This window comes from Pungitius pungitius, chromosome 4 (assembly GCF_949316345.1).
Source record: "Pungitius pungitius chromosome 4, fPunPun2.1, whole genome shotgun sequence".
Taxonomy (NCBI): domain Eukaryota; kingdom Metazoa; phylum Chordata; class Actinopteri; order Perciformes; family Gasterosteidae; genus Pungitius; species Pungitius pungitius.
This window is the reverse complement of record NC_084903.1, coordinates 16,255,982-16,279,484: the sequence shown is the minus strand read 5'-3', so window position 1 is coordinate 16,279,484 and position 23,503 is coordinate 16,255,982. Positions and strand designations below refer to the sequence as shown.

The 23,503-nt window shown below is 43.3% G+C and overlaps 1 protein-coding gene across 4 annotated transcripts; it reads left to right on the top strand.

The window, feature by feature from the left end:
• Positions 1-38: 38 nt before the first annotated feature.
• On the top strand, positions 39-23,503 carry itsn2b (intersectin 2b). 4 transcript variants are annotated; one of them, XM_037484925.2, is made up of 41 exons: positions 39-299; positions 5,479-5,545; positions 6,272-6,364; positions 6,559-6,622; positions 6,756-6,943; positions 7,152-7,412; positions 7,567-7,663; positions 7,809-7,945; positions 8,518-8,581; positions 8,991-9,128; positions 9,281-9,369; positions 9,753-10,015; positions 10,129-10,278; positions 10,438-10,578; positions 10,719-10,806; positions 11,034-11,173; positions 11,773-11,853; positions 12,036-12,196; positions 12,292-13,103; positions 13,203-13,324; positions 13,412-13,675; positions 13,784-13,974; positions 14,110-14,165; positions 14,355-14,521; positions 14,630-14,660; positions 14,768-14,889; positions 14,987-15,083; positions 15,198-15,392; positions 18,437-18,558; positions 18,718-18,824; positions 18,977-19,160; positions 19,721-19,819; positions 19,949-20,032; positions 20,138-20,221; positions 20,352-20,414; positions 20,743-20,892; positions 21,240-21,358; positions 21,455-21,537; positions 21,642-21,725; positions 22,048-22,221; positions 22,510-23,503. In XM_037484925.2, exons 2-41 carry the CDS (start codon positions 5,539-5,541, stop codon positions 22,656-22,658), a joined length of 5,721 nt encoding a protein of 1,906 aa, XP_037340822.2. In that variant the 5' UTR covers positions 39-299; positions 5,479-5,538; the 3' UTR covers positions 22,659-23,503. The 4 variants fall into 4 exon arrangements, with proteins under 4 accessions (XP_037340822.2, XP_037340804.2, XP_037340813.2 ...); XM_037484907.2 differs by having other exon boundaries at positions 13,781-13,974; XM_037484916.2 differs by having other exon boundaries at positions 39-333; positions 13,781-13,974.

Here is a 23,503-nt window from a genome sequence, read left to right as displayed (position 1 = left end):
CGGACTCGCGTCCCTCCCCGTGTCTCTCCTCCCACTCGCTGGACGGTCAGACGTTAACAGCCACACAGTCAGCCATGTTGTTGGTGTGACACGCACCGAGCTGTCAGCAACAGGTCCCGCTCCGAGCAGCGAAAGGCTGCTAAAACTTGAACATTTCTCCGATAGCGCTGCTCCACTCGCACAGTGACGCTTCACGGCGCCCTGGAAGCCGTCCCGAGGCGCTGTGACACCTCCAGGCCGCTCCACAGCGCGGAAGTTGACGTATTCATTTTTTTTTTGTCGCGGCCGTTGTGAGAAAGGTACGCGAACGAAACTGCTTATCTAAGCAGGAGTGTAAGTTTGACATTGTTGTTTTATTTGTTTAAGTAGAATACCATTTTCGCGGACGCTTTCGGACTACGTGCAGTTTCCGGTTGTTTATTTCTTTGTTAAGTTGGTTTGCTTTGATTATATTAAAATCCTTGTTCGTAGTGGGTTGATGCTGCTCAGCTGGGATGGGAGTTAGGTCAGCTAATGGCTAAGTTATGGTTTCATTGGATGTTAACGTGGGATCGATTGCTGTATACGGGGTGTTTATGGGTACCTTTGTAAATGCCCGTGTCCTAAATTCCTCTCGGTTCAAACGAGTTGTTCGGGTTGCGTTGCAGTCAGACAGGTCTGCAGGTGACAAGTGATCAGGGAATGTTACTCAGTGTATCGGCCATACCGATTCATTGTGTAAATTAAGCAAACTGCTTTCCCCAATCGCTGTTATTTTACTTTTGGAAAATATAACTCATTTTGATTAAATGCTACATGTGGAACCCATCGATGCAAACCTTATGCATTTACCAAGTTTCAAAGAAGAAAAACAAACAAATGCAACATGTTTCCGCACAAAATCTTGATTTTTATCACAATCCACATTTTTGTAGGCAGCCTGCTGATGCTTAAAAAGCTCTCCTGTCAAGTGCATTCCCAAAAAGCAAGTGTAACGCTGAAGTAAATTCCCATAGAAACATTATGGTATCATTCACTGACTGATACTGACTGACATTGAAGGATGGAGACATTTGATTACTGTTTTCTCTTGGAAAATAGAAATGGTTTGGAGGTTAAGGGGGATGTTCCAGTGCAGTGGGCAGGAAAAGGGATTCAGGTGGACGGGCCTGATGTAAGGTTACATGTCGGCGGCTCTGTTTAGAGAAGATGATGCCACCGGTATTCAAGCCGGTTAAACGCTGCAGAGGCCCCAGTGGTGTTCGTATTATTGTTTGGCTGTTAAAGGAGTGAGGTTGTTAATTATTGCTTCGGACGGCTTTCTCTCAGAGCAAGAGAATTCATTCCTTCAAGCTGACTTTCACCTTACACCTTCCTATTGAATGAAAGGTCAGAGTTGCTGTAACCCCCCCACCCCCCTATAAAACAACTCTCTATCAGGGTAGCCTTATCCTCCTAATACATAAACAAAAACCGGGTGGGTCTAAGTAAAGGAGGGAGAGGCATGCCTTGCCTCTTGAGAAAACAAAACACAGCGTTGCCTACAGCTTTAATCAAATTTAAATTTGAAATACTCTAAATGGCCCGTGTAGAACTTTCCAAATGTATGAACGCAACTGGTGGATTGTGGTGTTAGTGGTGTATTGGTGCCGTGCGCGTAGTAAGCATTTGGAGAGACAGAATTTTTAAAAATGAATGACGAAGAGGGGTGGGAAATGAAGGATAATGGATAGCTTAGAGCAGCGGTGATTCTACTAGACAGAGACACAAATACACACACACACACACAGAGTCATCAGGGTAGATGATGTCATTGGTGTGAGGTCAGATAGGCGGCTGAAAATCAATGATTTCATAGAATAACAGACTGCTTTTTACAGAACAGAGTAGTGATGAGGAAAGGTCAGGGTCACACAACCGCAGGAGTATTCAGTTAAAGACAGACATAGATAAACGATGATGACACAGAGAGGGAGTGAGGAAAAATGGAAAAAGGAAGTGCAGGGATTCAGCGAGGAGATAATGTCATTAATCTTATCCATCTTTGTCTGGTTCTTTTGTTCACTTCTTTCTGTTCACTTCTGTCAATGTAAAAGAGTCTACTTGGCAGGAAGGTGCAGTATAGAATGGGTGCATTAAGGAGAGCAAAAGGGACTAACAGACAGACATGCAGGGTTCAAAGCTGCTAATGGAGCAGCTAATGTCAGGGGCAGCCGAGCTATTTAACCAACAGAGAACTGTTGGATAAATAGGGGAGGGTAAGAAATGTCCCAGACCTTCAGCAGCTACCAAAGCAGAACTGAAGGAGGTAATGTGCGACCAACATAACCAAGTGAACAACAACGTGAATGAAAAAAAAAAAAAAAACTTATTTTTTCTCTACTCGTGTAAGCCACCTACTTCAGCTTCAAGTGGTTCACGTTGACTGATTGTTGCACGTTTTTTACCTTTTAAAGGAGGAAAACATAAATGTGACTCATGATAGTGTTCATGCTTTAGCTGCCGTGCCACTGTGTATTTTGGTGTACTAAGAAGGTTCGTTGATAAACTTAAGGGGAACAGAATTATCGGTAACGTCTTGTCGTTAGTCTTTATTCTGCTGGTATTGTGTTTTAATTTAAAAAATATACAAATTAGGCAGAGCTGGTAGACAACACAGATTCATTTAGATCAATGCAACAAAGCAATGGACAGGAGTCATTTAATTAGTGGAGAGTTGTTTTTGTAAACTGCAGGTTGGATCGTAATATGAGTCATATGTCTGTTTAGGTTTTAACCATGACAGCAGTAAAATGCACCTGTGAGCACCAGGGCGGGCTTTCACGTTTTCAACACCCCACCGTGAAAAGTTCAATCTCAGGCTTATTCTCTTCATGAATAATAAAACCGTACTCTACCGATGTAACAGTCGGACCCCTGCAGGATTACATTTTATTGTAACAGAAATCTCCTGAAATTTACAAAAAAAAAAATCTATTTTTTGTGCATCAACGTACAGTAAATGAAATGCAGTGTCTCACACTCGTATTGGATGGGAATCAAAGGTGTGCTTGCAGCTGCAGGTCTCCATTGATTGTAAGGGTGCAGCACTCACTGTAAACAGTGTGTGTTCTCAAAGGGTTTGCTCCGCTTTAAGAAAACTGCTCAGCCGATTTGACGAATAAGCAAACGCTTGTGTAAAAAATGAAAACCGAGTCATCTTTAAATGTACAACTCAAGTGTCCCTTTCTATGGCGCCGACTGTAACTCTAACCGTGCCTCCGGCTCTTATTCACAGCCACTTTCCAGTCGCCTCTGCGAACCCTCGGAAAAGATTTGCATAAGGTTTGCCAAGCTAAGTTTACCACGGCCGTCTATGACTCGTGACAACCCGAGGCAGAGTTTAGTTGGTTGGTCAGAAAAATGTGACTCCACTTTTATCCTGGAAACGGTCAACTTTAAAGGCAGCAGTCCACTGCTATCTTTCATTTATTCATCATTCCTACAGTGTTGCATTACCAGAAGTCCCACTCCATGACTAGAGCCTGAGCAATACTGAATGGCCGATTATTTTGTCATGTTTTGACAAATAGGTAAAATTGTCAACACCTGACCCATCGGATATGATTAACATATCTTTTTTGTAGGCTGAAAAAAGTGAAAGTGAAAGTGTAAAACCGTAAATCATTTATCAGCAACTCCTTAATGAACAGATGTGACGGAACCACTAAGCAGTGCCGGAAATGCTGCAAACCTGACTTCCGATACATTTGTAATCCATAGGGTCTTACGCCAATATTTGATAGACGGCTAATGAAGGATGAATGAAATAAAGGAGACGTGAGGATACAGTACGAGAGTAATTGACCGGGAGTAGAGTAGAGTAGAGTAGAGTAGAGTAGAGTAGGGGAGAGGGACAGATGGGGTGCAGTAGATTAGAGGGTATCGATCACACCACGTCCACTAATACTACACATTGTTATTTTTTAACAAAGCTTTGTTGAGTTTCAAGTCTGTAAAATACATTTTCCCTCTCAATGGGTTTTATAATCCCTGTTCTCCCTCAAACCCAACCTCTGACTCAAAAAGCTGTACCTACGCCAAAGTCCACCATCACTTCCTGTTAAGCGACGTCTGACGAGGAAATGCCTGTGTCTGTGGGTTTCGGGGCAGGAAGTGTTGAAAAGAAAGATTGGAATTTCTTTCCTCCGTTTTGTCCTCCCTCTACATCATGTGAGTGTGACCGGCTGATGGATGGGAGATAGCTGCGGAGGAAGCACGTTTTAGCACGGCAGGAACAAAATCAATGTGAAAGCTAAAGATCCTACAACATAGTCCAATTCAGGGTCTCCCCGACCATGATGCATGGACATATTCCCAGCTGTTTTTGTTGTTATGTTGCACACATGCAGTACTTTTCAGTATTGTAGTCCTCACAAGAAGGAGTATAATAGAGCTTATACCTGTTTTGATGAGCCACAAATTCGAGTGCATTTACCATGATGTGACATGATGCGTCTTAACCATCCCAGTTAATGTTTAAAAAACAGAATATACCAACATATTGAAATGTATTATTGTATCCAAGGAAACATTTACAATCAGACACATCACGTGTACATAAAATAGTAATTTAGTGTCAGATTTCTCAACGAATGTTACTCACATTCAACTTGTAATTACTGTAATGGTCGTTTAGATTTTTCATCTCAGGGCAAGATGTGGATTTATCTTAATATTTTGGTTTCTGACCTGTAAAACGTATCCATCTATGTTGTAGCCATATTTTCTTGTTTTGGTTAAAAATCATATTATTTAATTTATTTGTATGAATTTTGTGCATTTCCTTGACCTAAACAGTGTTTAGTTCATATCTGATATATTCAGATATATTCATATTGACCTGATAAGGATCAGAGGAGATAAGAGATGGGGTGGGGCCGAGTCACAGGGCTTCTTTTGTATTGAACGGGACAACGGCACAGTCTTTGACCCCAAAGCTAAACTCCGCTTTAAGTGGTAATTCGCAAATGTTTGCATGCCAACGCACTGAAATACAGTGCTGAACATACCGCAGCAGCCTTTAAAAAGTATGCGATGTCGCACACATTCAATGAGGACATATTACCTTCATTTCACACCGAGGCCTTCAGTGATGTCCTGCACAGGCCTACATGAACTAGTCCTCCTGTCTCCCTGTGCTCGCTTTATATTTCGTAAATGCTTTCCAATGAAGGTCCTTCGCTCCAGCTGTGTTATATTGGTATCTGACCACCATGGCCTGTGTGGATACTATTGGAACATCTCCCAGTTGTTTAAAAGCTTTGGGACGGGGCCAGGCTGCTCCTGACTGAAGAGAACAGGAGGAGCTCTGTGTACTCTGCTGACTGACCAGATCTCCCGCCCCCCCTCTCTCTCCTTCTCTCAATCGGCCTCTGCCTTTTTTTTCTCACTTTCCTCTCAGCGACACCACTGTCCCGTCTTCGCTGCAGTATTGACTGATGACTGTGTGTTTTGCAGATGGCTTTGAGCAGTAGCTGAGGACACCACCAGGAGTTTCTGCCTCTGCCACCTGCAAAGATGAATGGTAAGACCTCTGCAGTTTGTTTTTGCATTGAGTACTGTGTGTTGTTCAGGGGGGGGGCTCCAATCTGGTAAACCACCGTATTATTAGTTCTAGTAATGATTTCCAGTTTTACTTGTATGTGTTGCTGCACATACATCTGTCCGAACACACGCTATGTCTGTTAGTTTATAACTCTAATGCTGCTCCAATATTGTATGCAATCATTGTGTTCTGTGGTCGAGCAAAGTAGCTTTGTTTAAGATGCCAGTCAAAGGAGAACAGTTACAGGAACTGTGTATGCCTTGTTGTCATGAAGTAAACTGTCCCTTCACATCTGCTGAAGGGCTACGGAGTAAATATTCACAGCACTTCATTATCACTTTGTCAATATCAGTGCACACCCAGCTTCTGACGGCTCAAGGTTGTGTGTGTTTGTGCAGCTGCTCTTCTATTTTTTGTTAATTAAATGTCATAAAATGGATCCGTACCTTTCTGTAATCATGCCTGTTTGCTTTGCTGCGCGTTACTTGTTGTCTCTGTGTAATGTGCATGTGCGTGATTGATTTTAACAAAGAGAGTGTAAAACAGCCGCGGGCCTGTTTAGAGGAGGAGGTTTGCTGAGTAGAATCATTCAGTAACTGTGCTTCTTATCACAGGACAATAACTGGGCTGACACTCATCAAATTATAAGCAGGCTGTCCCATGTTTGAAGCTTTGCATGATGACATTTCTTCTGTTTCCCTCTAGGTGGCCCAAGCATATGGGCGATCTCTCCAGAGGAGAGGGTCAAACATGATAAGAAGTTCGACACCCTCTCCCCATCAATGGGCTACGTCTCAGGTACAAACACTTATCCCCAAATTCCCTGTCAACACATTTCATTATGCAATTTTACCAATAGGTGTTCATTATCGGTAGGAAGAACAATGATTCCGTATAATACAAAAATGTAAAGATAAGTAGCTCTGACAGTCACAAGGATGCTTCGCATGCAAAGGAATCTAAATGTCTTCCCCTGTTGTCTCTTTCTGTAGGGGAACAGGCAAGGAAGTTTTTACTTCAATCAGGGCTTCCTGCTTCAGTTTTGGCTGAGATATGGTGAGAAACACACGACTCTCACACACATTTCTGAGGCGTGGGTTCTCTGCAAGTTTTACGTAAATCTGTGCTTGAAAGACAAGATTTTAACTGGTGTTTCTCTCTCTCTGTCTGTTTTCCCTTTTTCTCTCAGGTCTCTGGCTGACATGAATAAAGATGGGAAGATGGACAGGTTGGAGTTTTCCATTGCAATGAAGCTGATAAAGCTAAAGCTCCAGGGTACACCGCTTCCCTCAGCACTGCCCGTCATCATGAAGCAGCCTCCAGTGCCTGCTCCCAGCCTCATTAACCCCACCTCATTATTGACCAACCCAGCCTATGGTACAATAGCATTACTAACTGCAATGCAAAAATGTGTCATTTCCTGTGTTATTTGTGAAGATTAAAAGATGTAACACCAAATATATCATTTGGGTGTTTTTCACGACTGTTGACAAACTGAAAGTATCCAACCGATCTACTGTTTGCACACATGCATTTTGACAGCTGCGTTATCTGACTGCTTTTTCCTATTGTGTGTGTTGTCAAGGTATGGCTACTCTGCCTAACGTGACTATGATGACCGGTACAAACCTACCAATGTTTGCCCCTAACTCCATGGCAACCCCTGGATTCTCAACTTTGGCACCAATGACAGGCTACACCCCTTTGGTTCCTACAGCATCCACCCTGAGCCCTTTAATAGCCTCCAACCCCTCCAGGCCCCCGATGCCCACCATGGGAAACGCCACCCTGCCTAACGGCACCTTCGGAGGTCTCGACCCATTTGCACCTGGAGCTTTGGCCACTGGTAGAGATGGTTTTGCATTTTTAACTTTTAGTCTACCGCATGTTTGAATGCAAGCTGTCCCTTCTGATTTGGCTGCATGGCACTGTGTTATTGACCCATTGTTGAGCGTCCCTGTAAGTGTCTAATGTTGAATGTTTTTGATTTGTGTCATTAGGAATACCTCGCTCTGCATCCCCTTACTCCTCTCCACTCGGACTCTCCTCATCTGGTCTGAACAAGGCCTCCTCTCTTTTGGACCTAGGATCTATCAGGTAACACACACACTCAAATATTGAAGCACCAGGCAAATTCTTCAGTGTTTTGTTAATTGTTTTGAAGTGCAAAGACACACCCTACTCTTCCTGCAGTTTGTTGCAGTCAGCTCTTATTTTAGTGTTGCCTCCGTTTGTCTTTCAGCTCAGCTTCCTCTTCCCCCTCTCCGATGTCCCCCATGGTTAATGTTCCCAGCGACTGGGCTGTGCCACATGCCTCCAGACTCCGATACCGACAGCAGTTCAACAGCTTGGATAAACAAATGGCAGGATACCTCAGTGGTACGGAGTGTGTGTCTGTGCGCGTGTGTGTGTGTGTGTGTACAGTGCGCTCGTCCTGCAAAACCAAACTATGGATGTTCATAAAAATGATTCCATAACAATTGCATCCCTCTTTCGTGTGTGTCAAGTCTTAACTAACAGTGAGGAAGTGGAGGTGTTTCCGCCCTAAATGTTAGTGTGTTTAGACACACAGGCAGTTTCTCAACAGACACACAGCCAAGTATGGGTTCACTTTTTCATTCCGTCACCACAAGCCTCGTTGGACCTGTTCTTTTGAAATACCCGTGATCTCTGGCTTGCGCATGTTTGCGCACCCACACTCTCTTACTGTAGTTACACTTGCAGATCATTTCTGCGAGCATGACTCTGCACATTATGCACACATTAGCCTTTGAAACCAGTTGTGTTTATTCATCGGGCCGCCCTCTTTGTTTCACATATCAGCTTAATGAGTAAATTGGCACACATTGTACAGGTCCTTGCACGCACCCATGACCCTTTCCTTCCTCCACCACACCCACTGTGAAAGTCTGTGCTTACAGGTGTTCTGACGTTTTAACTCTTGTTGTTAGGTCAGCAGGTAAGAGGTGCCATGGCAACCACGATGCTGACTCAGACACAACTTGCCTCCATCTGGTGAGAATATCTGTTTGTATGTCTGTGTGTCTGTACACGTCCCTGCTACGTGTTGTGTTCAAGAGCCAAAATCAAGGTTGTAATTAGTTTTTAAAACTCAACTGTGCTTTTGTTATCAATTAGTAATTAAAGTAATTAATCATTTGTAACATATGTCATCAATGGGTACACAAGGAAATCATGTTAGTTATTCTAAAATACAGTACCTCCACCTTTTTGGGGTGCATGGGGGTTTTATCTCCCAGAATTCTTCGTTTGCAATTAATTCCACCTAAGATACATATTAAAGAACCTCTCTAGTGGTGCGTATTACCTAGTTAAAGTGCGTATTACCTAGTTACGGTTCCTATCCTGTATGTAATTGTCAGTAGGAAATCCTGTATAAACCGGTTTTGCAACCCTCCTGCAGGACTTTAGCTGATGTGGATAAGGACGGGAAACTAAAAGCAGAGGAGTTTATACTGGCCATGCATCTTGTGGATATGGCAAAGATTGGGCAATCTTTGCCGCTAACACTGCCAACTGAACTGGTACCACCCTCGCAAAGGTATGAGCACACTTATGGCGCAATTTCTTTAAAATATTGCAAATGCCCTTTTAGAGAAGATGCAAGTTGTTTTTAAACAATTGAGTGCATTTTAACATGGACCACATTAATGTAATTATTACTATATTATTTTTTGTTATGTTCTGTTTCAGGGGTGGAGTGAATGGATCCAGCTCTTCTCTCTATGCTGCTCTGGGGGATGACTTTGACATAGAACCTCCACAGAAAACCAAACCAAACCGTTAGTACTCCCACTACCAACCCTGCACACACCGAGTGTTGCTTTGGTTAATTGCCGCAAAATGTTCAGTCTTCTTCTGTCCATAATCCTGTTTTTCCAAACACAAAAGCTCAAAAAGTAATTAATCATTTGTGAAATATGTCATCAATGGGTACATCAACTTAGCAGTTATCTTTTTTTTTTTGAAAATAACAAATGGGCACATTGGCAATTTGAATACTCTAAAATAGAGGGATACAAGATTTATTTAAGACATTTACAGCTTAAACCTAATAAAAATTAAGGATCGTTCTCTAGGTTCATTTAAATCGGGTACATTTATATTTGACTCCTCATGGACCGTACACTGACTTGATCCAAACTTTTTATTTCTCTTTATTCAGTGACGTTCGAGGATAAATTCAAAGCCAACCTGGAGCGAGGGAACGCAGAATTGGAGAAAAGACGTCAGACGCTCCAGGATGCGGAGAGGAGGGAGAGAGAGCGGCGTGCGCAGAAAGAGAGAGAGGAGCGGGAACAGAGAGAGAAGGAGGCTCGGGAAATTGAGGAGAAGAGAAGGAGAGAGGAGGAAATCAGGCTGGAACGACAGAAAGAGCTGGAGAGGCAGAAAGAAGAAGAGCGGCTGAGAGAGATAGAGAGAAAAGAGGTGAGGGGCCTTAGGGTCTGTATTCAGGGCTTTTTGTGGGAATGCTTCCCCATTCATTGCACAGCAGAGAGTCGTTTCTGCAGCCTTCAGTGTCTTGTGTGGGCTCATCGCAGGCTGCACAGCGGGAGCTCGAGCGTCAGAGGAAGGAGGAGTGGGAGAGGAGGCGGCGAGGGGAGCTCAAAATAAAGAAGGAGCAGGAGCAGGATGAAATCGGCAGATTGAAAGCCAAGAAAAAGAGTCTTGAGATGGAACTGGAGGCTGTGGTGAGTGTTTGTGAGGGATAATTTGTTTCAGTGCAACATATCATGAGAATGCAGTGTTTACCTCCAGCTGTCTCTGTCAACCATCCCGTAACACCTTTTTAAGGATAGTTTATAAAGTTCCTGTCATTCTCTCCCTCTATCGCTACCTCTCTACCTCAGGGTAACAAGCACCAACAGATCTCAGATCGACTGCAGGACTTTCAGAACAAGAAGAAGCATCAGAATACGGAGCTGCATGTGACTAATCAAAGGAAAGAGACCTGCCAGCAGGACATTAACAAACTGCAGAAACAGTTGGAGGTGCGTTTGTGTGTCTTTTTTTTTTTTTTAGGGTTCATACATTTTTGTCATCTTCATTGAGCGACGATTAAAAAAAAACGGGAATATTTCCCCCAAATGATGCATTTGTTCTTGCTTCTGATGCATATCGTCTTTGTTAGGAGTTCCAGAGAAAGTTGTCCCAGCTGACTCCGGAGCAGAAGAGACTGACAGAGAAACTCAGAAACATGTCTTTAAATAACTTGCCTGGTTAGTAGTGATTTATTAAATTACCTAATAAACAACAACTTATTACAGCAGCACTGGGGGGCAGTGTGGTTTACAATAAAGAATGGAATTATTTGATATAATTTAAAAAAACTACTGCAAAAAAAATTAATTTCTAAAAAGAATGAAACCCTTCATATTACTGTATATTGTTTTGCAAATCATGAGACTGTATTTTGCTCTTGCTTGTTTTTTCTTTCATCATGTAGCGTCAACCATGTCCACCCTCAAGGTGGTTGTCACAGAGAAAAAAGGGACATGTCTCAAACTGAGACAGCAGCTGGAAACCCTGGAGAAAGAGGCGGCTGCCAAAATGTCTGAGATGGACGCGTACAACAGAGATATGCAGGTAGGAATTAAATTCATAGTAACGTTGACTGAGTATCTAAACTTGGCATCAGACTCGTTGCTTAATAAGTACCAATAACTAGCAAACATAATACATAATACTGGATAATAAGATTGACGCAGGACATTTGGTTTCACATGTTAGGGCAGTAGTGTAGGAAGTGTGTTTAAGTCGTACGAAGTGGACAGACTGCTGCTACTAATGTGAAGCTTCAATAAAGAGCTTATAATAAAAAGCTTGTTTTAAATACAAACCAATCTAATCACAATATCGCTTTTGCTGCCTTAATAGTACTTGTTCATGTAACAGATTTGTGCATTTCAAAAAAGCACCTAACCTTTAGCGATATGTAATGCCTATTTATAATTTCCAAATATATTTATAACGTATTACATACTTGCCACTGCAGCTTGGCCGCTAAAACCTCTTCTCTATTCACTCACTTCTGTCCACCATAACCGTATTTCTTACCTTCTGATCCTGATTTCATCGATTGGTTGTAGGACTTCTCTCACAGTCCTCTCCCTTCTTTTGTTTTTTCCTGTGCTGGATGCCGTTCCTGTTTGCTTTCCTCCTTTCCCTCATCACCAACTTTACAGTGTGTGGGTGATGAGGACTCAATGCTTCAAGCTGTCTTTTGTCTGCTGGGCTGCCTTCGTAACCTCTTCTACCTACTAAAGGTTTTTCCCTTTAGGTGTCTTTTGTTTCTTCTCTTTGTCTAGCATCCTTCCACAAATTGCTTGATGTATGTGCATGCTATGTGTTTGTGCATACTGTTTGTTCAGTCTTTATCTTGTCAGCTTAATTAAGTCTCATATCCTTCACTCTACTAATGGCGTGTTTTTTTTTGGGTGTGCGTAAGGAAATGAGAGAGAGCCAGAGAAAACAGCAGGAAACACTCGAGAAACTACGGAGCATCAAAGAGGACAAACGACGTGAGCTGAGTCGAAGGAAAGAGGAGGAAGAGCAGAGGAAGAAGAGAGAAGAGGAGAGGAAAAAACAACAAGAGGAGGAAGCTCAGAGGTATTTTTCTTTTATTTAGCCAAAAACATGAATTCTCGACCCACCATAAAAAGTCCATTCAAACTATTAAACAATTTAACCCTTCCAACTCACAGGCTTATTAAGATAGAAAAAGAGCGCCAGTGGCAGGAGAAGCTTCGGAAGGATGAAGAGGAGCGTCAGAGAAAGCTTCGGGAGGAGAAAGAGGCCAAACAGAGGGAGGAGGCGGAGAGAGAGAAACAGGCCCTCATCCAGGCTGCGAAGGAGCAGGTTGAACGAGAGCTCAGAGTGAAGGAGGAGGCAGAGCGAAAGAGAAGAGAGATCGAGGAGAGGAAGAAAAGAGAAGAAGACGAGCGACAGAAGCAAGCAGAAAGAAGGAGGCAGGATGAGGAGAGGAGACAGCTGGAAGAGGAGAGAAGGCAGCTTGAGGAAGAGAGGAGGAAACTTGAAGAAGATAGGAGGAAAGAGGAGAAAAGACGGAAGGACGAAGAGGAGCGCCGCAAGAGGGAGGAAGAGAGGAAGAGGTTAGAGGAGGAGCGGAGAGAGGAGGAGCGCAGAAGAGAAAAGGAGGAAGAGGAGAGGAGGAGACAGAGGGCAGCTGTGGCCGCTGTCCGAGATGCAGAGGAGAGGAGAGCCCAAGAGGAGGAGAGAAAGAAGAAGAGGGAGGAGGAGGAGAGGAGGAAGAAGGATGAAGACAGGAGGAAGCTTCAGCAGGACGAGGAAAGGAGGAAGCGTGAGGAGGAAAGAAAGAGGGGGGAGGAGGAGAGGAAGAGAAGAGAAGAAGAAGAAGAGGAGAGGAGGAAAGCAGAGGAGGTGAGAAAGAGAAAGGAGGAGACCGCACGTCAGCAGCCGCTGGCCAGTGGAGGAGGGAAGGTGGATATTCAGAGTAAACTGACGGCTCTGCTGAGAGGACTAGAGGAGAGGAAAGGTAATTTCTCTACTCTTCTATACCTCTCTGTAGTTTCCTTCTGTCTCCAGTGTATATAGAAACGCTTTTGAAGCTCAACTGGCGTCATAATGTCTTTAGGTGGGCAACCCAGGGCCACAGAACACAGGAAGTCAGCCGCCCTCACGTCCTTCAAAGCCCTGTATCCGTTCACCGCCCGAAACAACGAGGAGCTCAACTTCAGCGCGGACGACGTGATCGAGGTAAGCGCGAAACCGAAACTTGACTAAAGACACGACTGCAACAGCAAAGCGGGAACGTCGTTGTCCTCAAACCTCCCCTTCTGTCAGGTGGATGAGTCGACGGAGCGGGAGGAAGGCTGGCTGTACGGCAGCCGGCAGGGAAAGATGGGCTGGTTCCCAGAAAGCTACGTGGAGAGGGTGGCCCCGTCAGCCGCAGCCAATAATAATAATACTGCTGCTGCTGTGGCCCCTAAAGGCCCACTTCAGTCCCAGCTTTCCAATGCGCTCGAGGCTGTCAAGGCAGCCGGCACCAAATCTGCCTTCACGCCAACACACTCTCCAAATCCTGCACCCACTGAGGCACAAGGACAGGTGAGTGGTTTTAAGCCTTTCATGCAATGGGTCATTTTAGCTACTAACCTACATGTGCAACACTCAAACACTCGCTGTGCCGTGTTCCTCTCCGTGCCCTGACAGCAGGTGGTGGGTAACCTGTTGGCCCAGGCCTTGTGCTCGTGGACAGCGAAGACGGACAGTCACCTGAACTTCAACAAGGACGACGTCATTCAGGTTTTGGAGCAGCAGGAGAATTGGTGGCTGGGAGAGCTGAACAATGAAAAGGGCTGGTTCCCCAAAACATATGTGACACTGCTGGAAGAAGGGAGTCCAAAGTAAGTCTTTGGGCACATTAATGTGTTTCCCTATGATTTTATACATTTCCATAACAACATAGCAGTCATGACTGATGATTGCATACACGCATGAAAAAGTTTAACACCTAACACGTCGTATTTCTGTGTTTACAGCGTGAAGAGTTCCCCTCCTGATGCTTCAGAGTCTAGCGACAGCCTTCAGCTGGAAGGTGCAGTAGAAGATCATCTTTAATATCTGCCTGATTCAGTTAATATTTGATTTTCATAGATAAACCGTAATATTCATGATCTGTGGGTGGTTTAATATTGTTGTGAAGTTCAGCATCCGGTAGCAACGGGCCTTGTATCAGCTGCACACTGCTGTTTATATATATATTTTTTATAATTTTGCTTTTCAGAATACACAGCCTTGTACACCTATGATTCTCCGGAGCCGAGTGATCTGTCGTTTAGAGAGGGTGATCTGATCTTGGTGAGCAAGAAAGATGGAGAGTGGTGGCACGGCTCTATAGGCGACAGCAAAGGCGTCTTCCCCAGCAACTACGTCAAACCCAAAGAGGCCGATGTAAGAACACAGAAAAAACAGATCAACATAAACAGTGCTTCTAAAGGTTTGCTATGTTGCAAAGCTTATTAAATAGTTTCTTCTCTTTTTTTTTTTTTTTTTTTTTAGACATCAAGTATATCTGGAAAGAAGAAGCCAGGTAAGCTCACAGTCTTCATTTTGCAGTCTTTTATAACATCTCTCAGAGAGAGAGAGAGAGAGAGAGAGAGAGAATAACCTTTTTGCGTTTGTGTTTTGTGTGCACAGAGATTGCCCATGTGATCAGACCCCGCTCCTCTAGCAGCGCTGAACAGTTGAATCTGGAAACTGCTCAGCTCATCCTCATCCTCGGCAAGAACCCCTCTGGCTGGTGGCTTGGAGAACTGCAGGTCAGGCTCAAGGATTTGGTGCTAAAATGTCATTTTGTATCCGTGGGGTCTTATTCAAATCTCATTGCCCACGTTGGTTTGTGCTTTCCGACTCCAGGCCCGTGGTAAAAAGCGCCAGAAGGGCTGGTTTCCTGCCTCTCATGTCAAAATTCTGGGATCCAGCAGTGGCCAGTCCACCCCAGCACCCCAAACAGGTAAGACACAAACTCACCCTGTAACAAGGCGAAGCTAGTGGTGAAGCGCCTTGGAGTACATGGCATGAATACAATCATTTCTGTGTTAAACTCCTCCCTCTTTTTCTTGCTCAGTCTGTCAGGTGATAGCCATATATGACTACAAAGCTGCCAACGGGGACGAGTTGAGCTTCTCCAAAGGTCAGCTGATTAACGTCCATGACAAGAATGACCAGGACTGGTGGAAAGGAGAGACCAACGGGGCTACTGGTCTCTTCCCAACTAATTACGTAAAGATGACCACAGCGGAGTGTGACCCCAGCCAGCAGTGTGAGTGGAAGTGGCATGTTTAGAAACCAAGAGATGCTCTTCTTCCATGTTGCTTCAAACCACTCTGCCCAACCCACGCTTATCCTTTGTCCATATGCAACACCCATTTACCACCATCCGTATATCTTCATCCACCCATCTCTACATCTGTAAATCCTCTCTTCTTGTTGACTTTTTGACTTTTTCCCATTTTCCCCCTTCCTCTCCAATCTGTCTTTTTTCTCCCTCCCTCTTTCTCTCTTTTTCCATTCCTCGACTTCTGTGTCTCTCTCCTTCCAGGGTGGTAGAAAGTCCTCTTCTCCTCTTCCTTCTTCCCACTCTTGACTTCAGAAACCCACTATTACGCACTGCTCTGAAGGGACGGAGTGTCTGGACTCCTTATCTGCTAACTTCTCCCACTGAGCTAATGTCACAGAGAGTTGTCAGGTGTCTGTGACACAGGAAAACAAGTCATGTTCTCCTTCTGAAATTAATCCAGACCTGAAAACAACTCTCCTATGACTCTCAATGCGTATTCTGTGAATTTTTAACGCCTTGGTGCCTTATGTGATTTCCTCACGCCTTGTTTTGATTGTGAAGGGATTATTATATCTGAAGCAGAGGGATAGTTGGTCTCTCAGTGGCTCGTGCCTCTTCCTGTCATTTGCTTCTTTACACAAGACTCTTATTTTTGCCCTTGATGCGTGCCTTAGCTTTCCCTTCATATTGATATTCTTCCAGTTAGCTAACAATATTTTTTTCTTAGTCTCTAATTGTGAGAGTTAAGCTCACACAGAGCCCACCCTTGAGATGTGTCTATATTCAGATAAAAGGTTTTCAGAATCAGAAGCCATTTATTGCCACACAAGTTACACAAAGATGAATTTTACTTGGTGCAATATGAGAATAAAATATAGGAATAAAATAAGATAAAAATATACAAGCAAGAATTAACAATCTTTATATAGTAACATGAGTAAAATGAGTCATGGCACTGAAGATGCTAGAAACGTGGCATAAAGTGGTAATTTGAATGTAAATTCATCAGAGAACTGTATTAACTAAGGAATAAAGTAACATTTGTTCAACAAAAGCCTGATCTGACAGCATGCCAAAAATAAAGGATTTAGTCAATATTTCTAATAAATAATAATACATTTCTAAGACTACACAGCTGTACTGGGATAAGCATTAGTTTTTTCTTTCCACTTCAAACATTTTGGCAGGAGATGGTGAAAGCGGAAGAATATAGTTTATCCACTACATTTAAAAGCCATAACTGAATCATCTGTTAACCCCAACAGAAGGGACATGCGTAGTTTTGAAGAGGGACAAAGAGACATCATGTGACAAAATATTTTTAAACCATTGAGAGAAAAATACATTTCCAAACTGATGTCCCAAACTGCCGCACATTAGATATCAGTTAAGACTGCTATGCTGCTGCTGCTCCGAATGTTTTCTCTCTGTTTGGAAAGTGAATGCATGGGTCTGTGAGTGTCTGCTCATAGTGTTCACCACATTGAAAATAACAAGGTAAACATTATTGTAATGGTTATGGATCCATGAACTTTAGATCAAAAAAAGTGAGAAGTTTCTCATGAGTTACTGTGAGGTTCTATAACTTGAAGGAGTCACGGGACAGACGCTGCAATACAGTTTCGATGTCTTTAGCGCACCTCAGGGGGAAGGAGCCTATAGCGACGAAAGCTATTCAGAGGTTACCTGGCTCAGTTTACTGAAACCTTATCTAGGTTGGTGAAAGGCTGCAGGGATGTGGGTGAACCACGCTGTCATACATTTATGATGTACAGAACATTTGTGGTACTGGAAGGTTTAACTCATTTTAAGGATGTGTCTAATATATTTTCTGATTCTGAAATTAAATGTTAAATAAAGATGGGATTGAGATGACAGTTAAGTGTTTCATTTTTGTGAACTAATATATCGGTGTTCACCTCTGCGGGGATTTTTAATGTGTGTGTGTGTGTGTTGTATGCAGAGTTTGTTTTGACATCACAATACACAGGATTAAGATGGAGAGATTAACAGTGCATGAACAACTGTTTTTGTAACCTGTATGCAGTTCGATGGGAAGTAAAACCTTCATTTATCTTCCTGTTTATGGCAGTATTGTGGAATTATTGGTTATCTGGTACGGAATGCATTTACTTGCGAAAGTCCCTGAAAATGATTTTAATTTTAATTTTTCCATGTACGTCACCTGGAGATGAAGAGAGAAAAAAAGAATTCCTCTTCCTGTTTTGGTACAAACAGATCTGATCCAGGAGAAGCTTTTGTCTGACGCCTTCAACGAGAACAGAAGGAGGAAGGGAAAAATAGGAGAGACATAAACTTAAAGTCAGTTCTTTAGAGACAGAAACATAGCGATGACTTTGCAGAACAGCTTTAACTTTCTAAACCTGTGGGATGAGAGCGATGGTGAGGGAGAGCGAAGAGAGAGGTCAGTGAGGGAGGAGAAGTCTGCTAGTTTGGGACACTCACAATGGACAAATAGGCTCTATGTATCAGGTAAGGGAGTACCCTTCCCATTCTTCAACGTCTTAGAGATTATATAAATGTGTGCAGTAGACCGTCTCCATCACGACTATTTGCTGTCCCGCCCCGAAATGGTGGAATGAGCTCTCTGACGACATCAGGGCCGCAGAGAGCTTTTATATCTTTAGCCGCGAACTAAAGACACACCTCTTCAGAAAAAAACACAAATTGTAGCACTTTAATTGTACTTAGAATGTCTCTTTTATCTATAGCAAGTTGTAATTTGGCTTATTTGATGAAATTGCACTTTCTTGTTTCTTGTTCTTCTTGGTTTGTATCCTTATGGATGAAATGCGCTTATTATAAGTCACTTTGGATAAAAGCGTCAGCTAAATGAAGTAATGTAATGCCTCTAAAGCAGCTTGTGGGGTTTTTTGGTCAAATATCCAGCAGGAGGCAGTAAAGGCAGTGCTACAGTCAGAATGTTTTCTTTAGCACAGTTTTTCATAAATATATTTTTCATATTAAATAACCTCTCTCTCTTGTGTGTGCCGCCCGTCCTGCAGGGTGCGCAGACCTAAACAGCCTGGACTCACTGAGTGCCCAGGAGAAGCGGAGACAGGGTTACATCCATGAGCTGATCCTGACTGAGGAAAGATACGTGGAAGACTTGAAGATTGTTCTTGAGGTAACGGACGCATGTCCCACTTAATAACTTTCACTCTGACAGAAGCTACATACGCGTTGAACGTTTCCATTTTTTCATGAGACGTGTCGATCTGTCTGCACAATGTCCCGAACGCACACCTGGCGCTCGGTGGAAATCAGTGGTTCTCTTTGTGGTCAGGTTTTCCATAAGCCCATGTCCGAGTCGGGTCGGCTGAATGATGCAGAGATGGAAATGATCTTCGTCAACTGGAATGAACTGCTGACCTGCAACTCTAAACTTCTCAAGTAATTATGACAAGGACGCAGTATGTGACATGCAGGAGGGACAGTTGATCTGAAGCAGTGATATCATGTCCAAGTGCAGCCTTTTGAATGTGGTGTCTGTACAACAACACAAAGCTGCTTGTGTTCATTCATGGCCATTTGCATGTGTGCAGGGCGCTTCACCTCCGTAAGAAGACGGGTGGGGAGAACATGCCGGTGCAGATGATCGGAGATGTTCTTGCCGCGGAGCTGTCCCACATGCAGCCCTACATCCGCTTCTGTTCCTGCCAGATCAACGGGGCAACGCTGGTCCAGACCCGCATCGACAGCGAGCCAAACTTCAAGGAGTTCCTAAAGGTGGGAGAGCGAGGGAGCTCTGGTGAAAGAGAATGTCATAGACGATTTGGGATGCGATGAGGGACAGGAAGCAGTGACGGAGGGAGTGTTTGGAATTGGCCCGAGGAGTATTTTAGAAGACAGATCTTCTGCAGGTACATCCGGGAAGATGGAAACAAGATTCGGGAGAACGGGCTCACGTTTTTTATGGGGATGTTAAATCACTGTCCGGTCACTATTGATGATGAAACCATTCAATCAAAGCGTTTTATTCTTCTCCTCGTGCTATACTGACGGAGAATTCGGGTTTCTCCTGCAGAAAAACCTGTTGTTTGTCCTACATACAGCACTGCCATGCAATGTGAGCCCAAGACTGTTTCACCTTGGAGTTCTTGATTCTTCTCCTCAGCCTCCAGGGGGCGCCCATGCACGAAATGTTGTTATCTCTGGTTCAAACTAGTTATGATTCTAACAGCAATTCAAGTTAGAGTACATAACCAAAGAAATGCCCCGTGGAGAGGCAGGGGCTGCATAATCCGTGCAAACTCAACATTTTATTGTGTTCATTTTACTGCCATCAGAAAATTGCCACGGACTACAGGTGTAAAGGCATGCCGCTGTCCAGCTTCCTGCTGAAACCCATGCAGAGGATCACACGCTACCCACTGCACATCAAAAACGTAGGCCATCATCTTCATGAGTGTGTCTGTGTTTGAACTCAGTGCTCTGATCAGTCTTTGTAAATAGAAAGAAAACGTGTTTGGCCTTTATTGTTTGTAATATATGTGTGTGTCTGTGTGTGTGTTTAGATCCTGGAGAGCACGGGAGAGGGCCATTCTGACCGAGGCCCACTCAAAGAGGCTCTAGAGAAGGCGGAAGAACTCTGTCAACAGGTTACTTTCTTCACTGACACATTTATGGATTCACTTATTAGTGTTATTTCATTTTTGGTTTATTTTTTAAACGATGCTTCTGAACTGAGTTATTGCGTTTATCAGGTAAACGAGGGCGTGAGAGAGAAGGAGAACTCTGACAGACTGGAATGGATTCAAAGCCACTTACAGATGGACGGCACTACAGAGGTATTAAAAAAATATGAGATTACAAATACATTCTCGAAATAAATATTTATAGATATCAAAAGAGATTTCTTCAATACGTAATTCTAAAGACGATGTGCTATATCCTCTTAAAGTTAATGTCTTTCCACAGAACCTGGTCTTTAACTCTCTTACCAACTGTTTGGGCCCCAGGAAACTGCTTCACAGCGGCAAGGTGAGTAAAACTGCAACACGTTTTCTGAAAATATTACATTTTCTATTCCACCGAAAGAGTATTTTACATGAGACCGGGCAGACTGTGGAGTAGAGGGAGATGAAGTGAGTTGCTTCAGCCGAGCAGGACAAGCTGATGATACAACAGCATGAAGGATGTTGTTATACAGACATTTGTCTTCTCATGCTGAGCAGTTAACTGTAGAGACTCCATCGTCACTGAGCAGTTACCCACAAGTGAAAGTGTTTTTATAATCCTTATAGTAGATACTGTTTAATTATTTTTGGCGTGATTATAAATAATATGATGCGTATTGTATTCTTTTCAGATGAACAAGGTGAAGAGCAACAAGGAACTCTTTGCTTTCCTCTTTAACGACTTTCTGCTCTTGACTCATGCGGCTAAGCAGTTCGCTTCATCCGGGCCCGAAAAACTGTTCAGCAGCAAGAACAATGTACAACTCAAGATCTACAAGCCAGTAAGAAACACACACACACCCACACACACACACTCTCACTCCTTCTCTCTCACTCTGCAGTCCTATGTGAGGGCTCCTGTCTGTCCCACTGTCAAATCGTCAAGTGTCTCAGGGATTATATCTATAAGTCATATTTGCTAACTTTAATAAGGGACTTAGTTGATATTAGTTGCATAGTTTGTAGTAACATTAGGGATGTTTAGAACATGGTGGTCAGTTTACAAATCAAGGTTGCATGGAAGAAATTGGCGTCGGGCCTTTGTGTTTTGATCTGTTCTTTTGTGTCATTATGCCACTCTACACTGCCAATCTTGTGTTTGACCATGTATAACATTCATTTCATGTAGCCTGTGCTGCTAAATGAGGTTCTGGTGAAGCTGCCGGATCCTTCCAGCGACGAGCCCACCTTCCACATCTCACACATTGATAGAGTCTACGTACTCAGGACCGACAACATCAATGAACGGTAGCTGCACACACTCTCACACACACACACAGAGAGAGATGGGGGGGGGGTGATACTGTGGCCTGTACGATCACTGTGCGTGTTCCTTGTTTTTAGGACGGCTTGGGTTCAGAAGATCAAGGCCGCGTCTGAAGAATTTATTGAAACTGAAAAGAAAAAGAGGGAAAAGGCCTATCAAGGTTTGTTTCTACAATGCGATCGTGTCTCCGCTAAGCCGCTCGCAATGGCAGCTTGTGTGTCGATCTCAGGAGTCATTAATTGGTGTGTGTGTGCGCGTTTGCAGCCCGATCTGTGAAGACTAGTGGAATCGGCAGACTTCTTGTCACTATCTTGGAAGCCACTGAACTCAAGCCGGGAAAACCCAATGGTGAGCACGGATGTTACAGTCCTCACGGTTCAAAATGAATTTTGAAGGTTTTGGTAGAATCCAGATGTTAATCCCAGCTAAATGCTCCATGCATTGCTGCATGTTTACCTACTGAAGTCAAGATGAAGCCTTGTGCTCTGTCATCACCATTACATGACTTCACTTTCAGTATGAGGTCTTTCTTTGTGTTTGAGTGTTCTTTATTATTTTTATTCCTGTTGCTGCTCTTTTTCTCTATTCCTCCTATATTCTCCTTTCCTCCACATGCTTTTACTCCGTCTTCCCTCGACCTCCTCTCACCTGTCTTCATGTCCTCCTCCAGGTAAAAGTAACCCCTACTGTGAGGTGACCATGGGAACTCAGATATTCACGTCTAGGACGCTCAACGACACTCTGAACCCCAGGTGGAACTTTAACTGTCAGTTCAACATCAAGGACCTTTATCAGGATGTACTCTGCATCACCATCTATGAAAGAGACCAGTTTTCCCCTGATGGTGAGTCACCTACTGGTTTCTTCACTTATTCTTCTTTTTCTCAGTCCATCATTAACTAAAAGCTACAAAATTAAGTAGTATTTAAAGTAAAAAGACTCTGTTGGATTTTCAACATTTCAAATATTTACATTTTAAACATGGTATGTAACCTAAACTGTATATTGTAATTCAAAGATCTGAATGGTATTAATCTCTCCTTTTTGTCTTCATGAAGCTCCACTCATAAACAACTTTCCCATTTTCTGAACCCCATTAAAATGTTGTCTTTTAACATTTCTCTTTTACCAGACTTTCTGGGTCGGACAGAAGTGCCTGTGGCAACCATAAAGAAAGAGTTGGAAAACAAGGGACCCTTGACACGTCGTCTTCTGCTGCACGAGGTTCCTACAGGGGAGGTGTGGGTCCGCCTTGACCTGCAGCTCTTTGGCAACAAATAGACTTACAGGGCTAACGGAAAAAAATAATAGTTCTACTGAGACGTCCAAATGAGTGACCCAATGAGACGGGATGTTTCCTGAACAGAACTCTGATGTGTTCCCCTTCACAAGACCAAATCAAACAAGCCACCCCGGAAGTGAACTCCCATCATGCCTCAATATTTTAATTTTAACCAGTACCGATAATACCTCTTCTGACATCACCTGAACCCACCAATGGGAGCCAGAGCCTTCCCTCTTTCTCTCAGATAGCGGAGGCAGCATGGCTGGTGCTGTCATGTGCAATGTACGCCTGGCCTCTGGACCAGCCAGTCATGGAGCAAAATGTACTTCAAAAGAAGGTAGAGGTGGACAACGACTGAAATGTCAATAAATCATTAAAGGATTACACATACACATCTATTGTCTAAAATCTTAACAGCTCCGTATCTCAGTTGCAACAGTTTGGTTTGTTTCGAGTTTAATGGGTGTTTTATCTTAACATACAAGATATATATATATATGTAGACTTTTTGTCACTTCATGACCTTCAAGAGGTTGTTTTTTTTAATGGCTGCCTGGCCCAAAACAGCTTGTCCCAGTGGCATTAAGGGCTTCATTAAGCGTACACGGCAGCAGGATCTCTGTCGGACAACCTGCACAATAAGTTTCTGTCTGTAGCTCTGGTCTGGAGTCAGTTTACTACTGTAGGTAGAAGAGCTCAGGAAGTGTTGCTCTGTGTTGAATCCATGTCATTGCAACAATTGTGTGAGTGCAGAAGTCTAAACATTCAAGTTTTTTTGTTTTTTTTAATCAAACTCTAAAACCATTAGAATTATTTAGGATGATGCTGTTTTTTTGTTTTT